We start from the raw sequence: 11,658 nt of genomic DNA, 5'->3' as shown, positions 1-11,658 counted from the left end.
TTGGATGCATAAACGTTTTTTGTTGTTGTAATTTAAAATTCAAAGGAAAATATTTCCGACACTTGTTAAAAATTAATGTTCTTACTGGAAAATAAGTTTTAACATAAATACTGCATTCGTCTCCAAATTGTGTTATATCTTGTATATTTATTCGAGACTCATTTAACCTATGTTAAAAAGCTATAAAGATCATATTTTTTTGGTCTATATGTATTATGTCAAGACAGGTTTATAACTGATAGTAGTACACCCCGATAGTGGTGTAAGGGGTGCTCATCGAAGTGCAGTACCTCTGGTGGGGGTAGCAGTCGTACTCCCTTGGGGGTAGCTAGTCCACCTTTGGTCTCCACTTGGCGCTCAACTCTCACCTTTGGCTCCAAGAAGCTGTACCATGCGCAGCGGCCAAACCACAGGCAACGGCTTCGACTGGCCGGCCAAACCAGGTTGAGGGTAAGCGATGGATTTCAGACCCCCGGTGAGTCAGGGATTGTCACCCATTGCATGTGAAGACTGGAACCGGCGGACTGCGCGGAGGAACCACCAGCTGGTCAACTGGCAGAAATTCAGACCCAGCAAAGCGATGTGGAGCACTAAGAGCACTGCAAGACAAGTAGGACGCCTTGGTTATCCACTGCATCCAGTCTCCATTTCATCCGTCTTCACTACGTCTTGCAACTGGACAAAGTGGAGCCGGGACTAGAGAGTGAGGCTGACGCAGAGCAATTCTTCCTCACTTTAATCCAACTCACTCGCAAGTCAATTATGTCATCACCCGTGCCCAAGTCCTGCGACAATGGGCGAGAGGCGACGCGGCAGGTGTGGATGCACTGGCAGCCGTAGTGGCGGACCTGCACGCAGGCGGCTCAGGCCATATGGTCGTCTTTAATTGATCTGAAGCTGAAATGGACGTCGGCAGCCGTCTGAGCGACTAAGCAGACCTCTTCAGAATAGCGCTGCTTACCTTTATAGCCAGAGGAAGGGGCTAGAAAACGTGCCCTAAAACAAGCCGGCTTCATCCTTCCCGACCAGCTTACCGCGGCTGGAGGGAATCTCATTCTTGCGGTCGAAACACAAAGAAAACCCTAAAGGTTCCACTCACTCTTGGTGCGTGGAACATACGCACTCTATTGGCTCGTGCAGAGGCTGACAGACCAGAGCGAAGAACTGCCCTGATTGCAAGAGAACTTGCTCGCTACAAGATAGAGATAGCAGCCCTAAGTGAAACTCACTTGGCCGACGAGGGCCAACTGACTGACGTTGGAGCTGGTTACACCTTTTTCTGGAGTGGACGTGGCACCGATGAAAGTCGGGAGTCTAGAGTTGGATTCGCTGTCCAGTCGAGTTTGGTGAATAAGCTCTCCATCTTACCTAAGGAAATTAATTACCGGCTTATAATGCTGTAGCTACCCTTACATGGAAAAAAACAGGCCACACTCATTAGTGCTTATGCACCAACCATGACCTACTCGGAGGAAGCCAAAGACAAGTTCTACCAGGATCTGGAAACTCTGATTGCTTCGGTACCAAAGTCAGACAAGCTGATCATTCTTGGTGATTTTAACGCCAGTGTTGGCGCAGACCACATCTCGTGGAAGAGAGTTATTGGTAGACATGGAATTGGCAACTGCAACAGTGATGGACTTCTACTCTTGAGAATGTGCGCAAAATTTGATCTTCTAGTCACAAACACCAGGAGATCAAATTTTAGATTATTTTCTTCTGATATAAATGAAAAAGAAACTAAGTGGAAGCCAGCATGGTTTTATATATAAAAATACTTCCTCAATCCCTTCCTATTTTTGTAGGAAAACATAACTGCGTACGTAAAACCTTATTATGTGGCCAATATGTAATCATCAGTATAATTTTAGAAAAGTATTTGGAGGGGGATGGGGCTGATACGTGTTTTCGTACATTGTAAGCACTTTAGAAGAAACTGGTAGACATGGGAAATAACATACACAATTAAAAGACAATTTATTGTTAAATATGTAACGAACACTCAAATAAGTCTAATTCCATGATACGGTCACCATGTATTTTGAGTCATGGTAATTGATAAAACGAATTAATTATTTTATATATTACTATTCTATACGTTAGGCAATTATACCTCATAGTTTAATGAATAAGTCTTCTTAATGGAAAATGACCTGCTTAGTACTCCTAAACATATGTCAAATACAAAGCATAGTTATAAATTAAATCATTCAAATTAGTCGGTAGATGATTGTTAGTAATACTTATATTAAAACTAATCATTGCATTTTATTCTTATACAGGATGGACAAAACTTGTTCTATTCTGCAGTTTTGTTGTAATTGCTGCAAATGGTAATGATTTTCCTTACACGACACGCTAATTTTAACAACATTTGTAACCTTTCCATTTTGTTAAGATGATTTGATTAAGGTGGGCGTCTCTCTTTCAATCTGGACAATAAACAAAGGAAACAATTGAAGAATGATATATTGTAAAGCATGCCTGAAGTCCTATTAAGGCCTCTTGAGGTTGCCGGACTTCTTATGGAGGAGATTGATGTGAGGTTGTTTAGGAAAATATATCAAACAGGCGAGTTTAACTCCCCACATTGTATTGGACAATAATGCAAATATTAAGCCGGTTTTATGCGAAGGTTTGACTAAAAAGAACATTTTTGAACACCTTTACAGCTAGGACTAATTCAAACTCCTCAGGTAAATCGAGTACAGTCAAATAACAAAAATAGCATTTATTTATGTGCATAGTTGAAACCTCTATCTTGCATAATGAAAATGTTTTGGACATCATTATGTCAAAAATAAAATTAAATTTATCCATAAAATATATTTCCCCTGATATGAGTACAGGATGAATCGGTATCTTAACATAGATTACAGTACATGTCTTTATCACACTAATTTTTATTCACACACATATACTTCTATATCTGTTTGATAATGATCATTGTTATGTTGTACTTTGAAACCTAGCCATGTAGCACAAAGATAATCAGAAGCTACATGTAGCAAGCGAGAAATTAGTTGTGCATACATTAATAACAATTGGTGGAAAAATGTTTTGGAGAGGAATATTTCTGCCGACACTAGCTGTGCTGGCCTGTAAGTATTAAACCCGTATGTTGTGAAATAACATTAAAATAACGCGCAGAAATTGGGCCACTGTACTCCTCAATAAGAGTTGTTAAGGTCATCGCTTGAATAATTCTAACGTCAAGGAATGGTATTATATATAGTTCAGTTTGGTATTACAAAATGAGTAAAGAAATATCATCACTGTTTCAAGACTCATCACTATGTTTCTGTCAATATGGCATTAGACATAAACAGGCTTCCTGTGGGTGATTATAAGACCGCATTCTAATCAAACAAAATGAAGGACTCACGACACGGTCGGAGACGAAGAGTACTACATGCTTGTCCTTTAAATATCGCTATGATTCAGAAAATGAATTTGTTTATAACGTCTAGGAAGAGCCAAATATAAGTCAAAGTGGCTCGCGAATATTTATACCAAATTACCTTTAATTTTGTAGATATTCGTCAAGTCAGGAAGAAACGATCATATTGCATTTTCAAAAATTGAATTATTATAATTCAGCGTACGATATCGGTGCTCTTAATTTCCCACAGCGTACATTTCTAACAAATTTGTCCTGCTTGTTAACGATTGTCTGAGAATATTAACATACCCTCTTCATTAACATTTCTTCAGAGATTTCTGGCTGATGTTTCTCATCATAGGAGAGAGAATCGTACAGTGATTCCAGGGTCACTGATTTTATCGATATTTCAGTTCAATCAACTAAGACATCTTAATATATTCCACAAATTAGAAATATATACAAATGAAATCTCGCATATTTTTCATTTTCATTTCCACAGGCTACTGGACAGTATCTAAGGCCGATGTAAATGTATGCCAACTACCCGCATACAGACGAATCATGGTGAATGCCAGTTGTGACTTTGAGAGTACTGGATGTAAGGCAAGATTTACCTCACCGATGTCAGACTTCTGGAAATTTAGATCAGGACCGGTGGGAAACCAGTTTGATGGAAGAATTGATGGAGATCATACTCGAGGTAATGCAATGTATAATGCTTTCAGAAACGAATGACTGTGATTACTTAAGCAGTAGACGTCGAATGCCAGTCTTTGATCACTAAATGTAGCTACAAATCCATCAAATAAACATTCGAACGTTTCTCAACAGATATCTCAAATTCCTTTCCAGGTAATTCTGCAACGTATTGTCTGTTCGATGCTGGCAACTTCTTTCCAAAAGGAGATAAGAGCAAGGACCAATTATTGACACCACCAGTACCCTATTCTGACATCTGTCTTAGCTTTTGGCACAATCTTCCGGCACGAACATCAAACACAAAAGTGATCGTTAATGATCGAGTCTTCTTCAGAAGGGTCAGCAATGTTACCCATGGCTGGGGTCAGGAAGTAATTTCCATAAATGGAAAAGCGCCTTTACAGGTAAGTCTGCAACAAATTTATACATTGGAAAGATCATGATGTATCAACATCTCAATAACCGATAATTTACAGGATTTGTAAAAGACAACGGTACACTCTAGTTTAATCATATATGTAACTATAGTCGTTTTTCGAGTCTGAATATTCCAATAAGAATTTATGAATCAGAAACAAAGGCAGAAATACCTTTTTTTATCGTTGCAGCGTTAAAACTGCCTAGTCGCTAAAGGAGAAAAGTACTTTTGAAAATAAAATTGATATAATTTCCTTCCATGTCTTTCTCCCATATTGAGCTTGTGACACTTTTCTCTATATTCGTATAATCCAAATCATAGCTGCTAAAGATTTTGAAAGACTTTAGTCATTAAATATGGTGAAATGTCAGAGTCAAATACTTTGGTTATTCTTTTTCAGGTTATATTTGAAAGTACAAGGACAAGTTCATATGGGTACGTGGGGATCGATGATATCATCGTAGAAATAGGTAAGGCTTATCGAGGTTCAAGAAAATATTATATTTTAATCAAACACGATTATTTTATTAATCCTTGGGTCATGTTATGGCCTAGGTTTGCATATTCATATTATTAGTATGACCTGATTCTTTAGTTTGAGAAAGCCTTTGCTCAGTAACTTTGTTAATAGCTGCTAACGGAATGATACGCCGGTTACCTTTCTCAATTATTTTTATATGCATTTGAAATTCTCTATCGCTCAGAGAACCCAAAACTACCTACCCGAATAAACTCTAATCATGGTTGTTAATAATCCCATCAAATGTAGGAATACGGAGCATGAGAGCATATGTTTCCACAGTTACAAGAATCATAAAAATGGCAATGAGCTCTGATTTTAATAAACTGCGCTAAATTGTCATTTAAACTTCTCTGGTGTCACGCACACACACACACACACACACACACACATATATATATATATATATATATATATATATATATATATATATATATATATATATATATATATATATATATATATATATATATATATATATATATATATATTGAGAGATAGAGAGAGGGACTTTTCAAGATCTTACAAACAACGTGTAGCATAAGCGATAGTTTGTCATAGGTGTACAGTTATATAACTAGTTTTTTCTCCTCTTTCCTTGAACTGTTTGTTATGTATTTTCAGAAAATGCTGCTCAACCATCTTCATATAAATCAACACTTCACACTACCCAAAAAGTACTTACACCATATTCTACGAAGTCTTCTACGTCTATCAAACGTTTGACAACAAAATCAGCTCTTTTAACAACGATAACACAGCTTATCATCAAGCAATCAACTGAATCACGAAGGGCAGTTCCCACAAGATCAACCACAGCTACCAGTTTTTCGTCTCCTTCTAAACCCCATGGCTCTACTGCAAAACAAAGTACTTGCACTCACACAGTAACACGCATACAGATCGTCTGGCAGAAAACGTCTTCGACCAGAACAATAATACGTAATACCCCCCATACTGTCAGAACCACACACAGGAAAGCCACTTCTCCGATCACAAAATCAGCGTGAAAACTGCAGCAAGCACATCCACAGCTACTTCTACCTCAAAACTAATGCTTACAACCACACGTACTATAAAAACTACACTCACGACTTTCATTATCCCGACCACAATAGCAGCTTTGAAACCACCAGCAATCACATCCACAACTACTTCTACTTCGACAACAATATATAAACTGCACTCTAGTCCAGAAAACGCACTCTCGACTGCCACTTCGACCACAAAGTCAACATCGAGAATTTCAGCAAGCGCATCTCCAACTACTTCTACTTCCACAACAGTACTTAAAATCCCAACTATTTTAAAATACACACACAAGGCTGTTAGTTCTCTGACCACAGCAAATACTTCCAAAACTCCAGCAATCACATCTAAAACGACTTCTAAAAAAATAATTTAGAACACACATTAGTCCGAAAACACACACATGATTATCATTTCTACGACCACAAAAACTACTTCCAAAACTCCAGCTAGCACATCCGCAACTACTTCGACTTTGAAAACAATATTCAACACTCCCAATACTACCAAAACAATACGCACGACTGTAACTTTTCCGACCACAAAAACTACTTTGAAAACTGCAGCAGTCTCATATGCAACTATTTCTACTTCAAACATAATACTTAAAACCTGCACTAGTCCGAGAACCAAACGCAATGTTGTCACTGTCACTTCTCCGACCACAAAAACAACTTCAAAAAATCTGGCAAGCGCATCCACAACTACTTCGACTTTGAAGACAATATTTAACAAGCCCACTACTATAAAAGCTAGACACACAACTGCCACTTCTCCAATTAGAAACACTACTTCGAGAACACCAGCATTCAAATCTACAACTAGCTCTTCTTCGGCAACAATGCTTGAAGACAATATTTACCACCCTCACTACTATAAAAAGAACACACGCACAACTGCCACTTATCCAATTAGAAAAACTACTTTCGAGAACACCAGCATTCAAATCCACAACTAGTTCTGTTTCGAAAACAATGCTTAAAACCCAAAGTACTTTAAGAAAACACACACACTACTGTGGCTTCTACGACCATAAGAACAAATTCGAGAACTCTAGCAAGTACATCAACAACTACTTCTACTTCAACAACATTACTTAAAACCTTCACGACTCCAAACGCCACACGAACAACTTTCATTTCTCCCACCACAAAAGTAACTCCAGCAGTAACATCCACAACCACGTATACTTCAACAACAATATTTATAGGTATACAACCTAAGATTTTCGACTTTTTCTGTTCTTACAAATGTATGATATTATGAAAAGTATAGTACAAATAATGAGTAATTACACGTCATTCAGCTTCATAAAATGTACAACTGTCATTTTAATCAATGAAAATGTAATGATTTTCTAGTCAAGTATATACGGATTGCTAATTAATTATGCGAAAACGGAATTTACCGATATTCCCCGAAGTCGCAGTGTCACGTGCGCGCGTCAACAAATATGGAAGTCGAGGTAAGCATGTGTTTCTGTTTTGATGTAATTATTGCCTTATTCTTAATATTTCTTCGTCTGTCCTTCACCTTAGTTCTTTATAATCACACGCAATAAATGTATTGCTTATAGATTTTTCATTGCATATAACAAATTACAAGAAATAGGCAAAAAAGCCAATATGATGGAGTAACATGACAATATAGGGTTCCTTTAAGGGGCAATTCTTGAAATTCCGATTCCGTATTACTTGTCGTGTTTGTGAGATTGTGTGTTACGTTGCAAGATAAACTAACTAAAAATATGATAATTCGTACCATTGTAATCAGAATCGCTATTAAATGATTAGCTAAAGTTGCCTCTTTGGCTCAGAATGAAGTTGATTATCTTGTACATTTGCATTACCACCTTAGGCTCAAGTATCCGATACTCGATATGATTTGCGCATTTGTTTTTATGCTTCAGAAATACTACTACTACTACTACTACTACTACTACTACTACTAATAATAATAATAATAATAATGATAATAATAATAGTGTTGTGGGCAGGCTCCATTCTAATTAAATATCCATTTCATGGCTATGTCAGTAAGAAACATATGGTACATTGTTATATGATAAAAGTATTAGCTTTGACAAGTGCATTAAAAATAAAAATTAATAAAAAGCCCCTTCATATTTCAATTGAAAATCTTGTGCTTTTTCTGCTTTTTTCACATATGATTTAATTATAGGTTTCAGATAACACTTTAAGTCAATCAGTATCTCGGACGTCATCACTTCATGACAGTATAGACAACCCAGACCAACAGCAAATAAGAAATGTTAGAAGAAGAAGAAGTATTAGATAAAGGAGTCTATTAGAAGGGATACAGGAAGACTGTCAATTAGAAGGGGTGCAGGAAGGGAGTCAGGTAGTAGGGGTAGAGGAAGAGTTACAAGGCAAAGGAGAGGAAGAGGAAATCAATCACCATCACTTAGCAGGACAAAAGTGGCTCTTACAGCTGAAGCCAGAGATCATCAGTTGAAGGTAAACATGATTTATGTTACCCATTACAGTTAGCTTTTGTATTAAGACTTATAAATTTATGCATTATTTTTCGTCATTTTTTTTCATAATGTTGAATTCATTTCTTATAGGAACACATAGCCAATATGACAAAGTAAGGAAAAGATAACCGTTTAGCTCGAATATGCCAAAAACACCCCAACATGGTCTTTGAAGTAATAAATGGCTCATCAACGGAGCAACAATGATATCATCCAAGACCAAGAGGTGAATCACCAGGTTGGTGCATATGTAGTAACTGCCGTGAAATGCCAACTGATATATATATATATATATATATATATATATATATATATATATATATATATATATATATATATATATATATATATATATATATATATATATATATATATAATAGTGAAGCAAATAATCTTTAACCAATGCATATCGTTACTATCAGTATTTAGGCAATAATAAAACCATACATATAGTCCTATTACTGGATTTTTGTAATAAATCTAGAAAGTGAGTAGTTAAGATGCACTCACATGGCGAAACACGTGTTCTTTGATGAGTTCGGTTGGAAAAAAAGATCCAGTTCAGTTATATGTCAATTTTAATGCTTCATTGCTACTTGGAAGTCATATAGATGCTGAAATTTGGCTCAAGGTATACTTAGTCCAAGTCTTTATATGGGTCCAAGGTAGGGATCACTTGTTACTTTACAATCACTAGAATAGTCGCTCAATAACAATTTGATATCAATAGGCGGTACCTGACTAAAAGACATACATCATTATAACTAAACACGAGATTTCTGCTTCGTAACAATCTCTTATGTAGGCGGTAGTGGTATTGGAGCGATTACAGCAGATATTCTTCTAGGATCATTCATGTCCAAAACAAATGACTGGTTCATGCCAGCTCCTTCATCTAACCTCATTTTCAATATTTTTTTTTTCGTAATTATTTCCGGAATATGCAGGTACTGTTTATCAGCTTTCGTTGGGTTTGTAGACCATCTCCCACTTTTTTTTGTTGAATGACCTTTGGTATCTGACAAGAAAATGTCAACATTTCACGGACAATGTCATTTCATATTTTGTAAATTCTAGAAAGTCTGAACATAAACAGCATAAAATTACATGTAACAAATCATTTTGGTACAGATGAAAATATGAATATAGCAAACCAGTATCTTAGCAAGATATCCTAAAAATGTTTAGATTATTTACAGAAGTTTCTAATTACATTATAGACTAATTCTAGCCAAAATTGGTTTATGAAATTAAGTTATAAAAAGTTTATGAAATTAAGTTATAAAAAGTTTCTTCTTTATTATGTTAAATTAAATTATACCACACAGATGGTTTAACAACCTTCAGGTAAAGCATTAATGTTTTAATTTAGCATGAAATTAATGACTAAATGTTGATATTCAGCTTTCCTCACCTAAATTGTATTTTCCCACCTAAATTTTCAAATATGTTTAGAAGCTGAATGATCAAATTTCAAGTTAACGTGTTAAGATCAGATAAGATACGAAATATTTTGTATAATGTTAAGAGACCCCGAGTAACAAGGTAAGCACACTGGATTTGTCTTCGATCATCTTTCAACAATAATACTGGTTACAATTTATATCAAAACCAAGTGCTAAGCATAACGAAAAAACAAAATCAATCGCTACTATTTTTCCTTGGGTTAGAGGTGTTTTCATGATATTTGAATTTTGAAAGGACATGTATATCTTGGATATACTTTTAATTTTCAGATAAATTTTGAAATTTAGCTTTATTAACTGAAATTTGACTTACCAAGAATTACAACTTCCTTTCCCTGCAATGATTGTAATATGTGTTCCTGATGGTCAATCCAATATTGGTCAGTAGATGGAATAAAATACGTCCTTTGAATTTTATGAAATGTTGTAGAACTTAAAATAGTTAGCTTTAGAAATTTCGAAAACATGAGCATCTTCTGAAAGGTACTGCCAGACAATAGTATGGCAGATGCCAAAAGTAAATCACCACCATGTAGTTGCCGATTCAGCAGAGGCTGTGAACAACATTTCTTGGCACAATGTCCATTTTCACAAACCTTTAGATAAATATAAAATCTGAATTATTTTACATACCATAAAGAGTTCTTTTTATATTTAGTGTGGCAGTTTTGTGTAATAAATAGGGACTTCTACATATATGTTTATGTTTAATCTGCCATTTACTAAATGTGAACCCACTTGACATTAACAGCTAACATATATGTATGACCACTGGTATAGTATGCATAAACAAGTCTAACAATTCAGTAACATTAGTTTATACCTAGACTGATATGATCACAACGTGTATAGTAATATAATGTGAATAACATCCTCCAGTTTGCAAAACTATGATACCTTTTAGAGCACATCTAACAGTTTTGCTGGTAATGGAGTAAATGTATCGTTGTAAAAGTAAAAAAAAATATTGATGAATCTCATAAAAACTGCGAAATAAATAATGCTTGAGAATGCATATCATACTGGAATGTAACTTAGCTGCAATATTACCCATCTTAAATATAATGCCGATCCAACAACCTGTCTGCATAGTGATTTTTCTGTTCCACATCCCTTGGATCTGCAAGTAAATGGCACATTTGTCTTCGCAAGACTTAGAAGTCCACTGAAATAAACTAAAAAAGGACTGTCACCAACAAAGTTAAAGGTATCTTCAACAGTACGGCTACACCAAATATCAGGTCCTTCTTTTTTTGGTTGATCACTACCATCATCCTCATCATTTGTGAAATGTTCCTCTTTAGCATCTTCCAAACAAATGTTACTGTCAGGTCTTAAAGATAAAAATGACATATTTCGGACATTTCATATAATGCTGTAAGAAGAGAAGGTTATATCTTATGAAGTTTTAGTATACAAATCTAATATTTGTTGGCTTTCACATACATATTCAGAGATTCTGATGAAAAACACATCCGATGATATTAACAGGCAGTATGATAGTAGCTTCATTATATGTTTACTATCTATTACACAGTTACATGCATGATAATATTTTAATCACATAAAAATTCTTTATTGAAAAGATACTAAAATTTTCATTACCGGAATGAAAGATTTAAACTTGGCTCATAATCTTCATCT

The 11,658-nt window shown here is 35.5% G+C and overlaps 1 protein-coding gene across 1 annotated transcript; it reads left to right on the top strand.

The window, feature by feature from the left end:
• The first annotated feature begins 2,986 nt into the window (after positions 1 to 2,986).
• LOC149801925 (uncharacterized) lies at positions 2,987 to 6,032 on the top strand. Its single transcript, XM_089956869.1, has 5 exons — positions 2,987 to 3,101; positions 3,885 to 4,085; positions 4,238 to 4,488; positions 4,903 to 4,972; positions 5,647 to 6,032. Exons 1-5 carry the CDS (start codon positions 3,056 to 3,058, stop codon positions 6,030 to 6,032), a joined length of 954 nt encoding a protein of 317 aa, XP_089812995.1. The 5' UTR covers positions 2,987 to 3,055.
• Positions 6,033 to 11,658: the final 5,626 nt, after the last annotated feature.

The sequence above is a fragment of the Sinohyriopsis cumingii genome, chromosome 4 (assembly GCF_028554795.1).
Source record: "Sinohyriopsis cumingii isolate HCF-2022 chromosome 4, ASM2855479v2, whole genome shotgun sequence".
NCBI classification, from domain to species: domain Eukaryota; kingdom Metazoa; phylum Mollusca; class Bivalvia; order Unionida; family Unionidae; genus Sinohyriopsis; species Sinohyriopsis cumingii.
The sequence above is the reverse complement of the archived record's forward strand: the minus strand, read 5'-3'. Positions and strand labels throughout refer to the sequence as shown.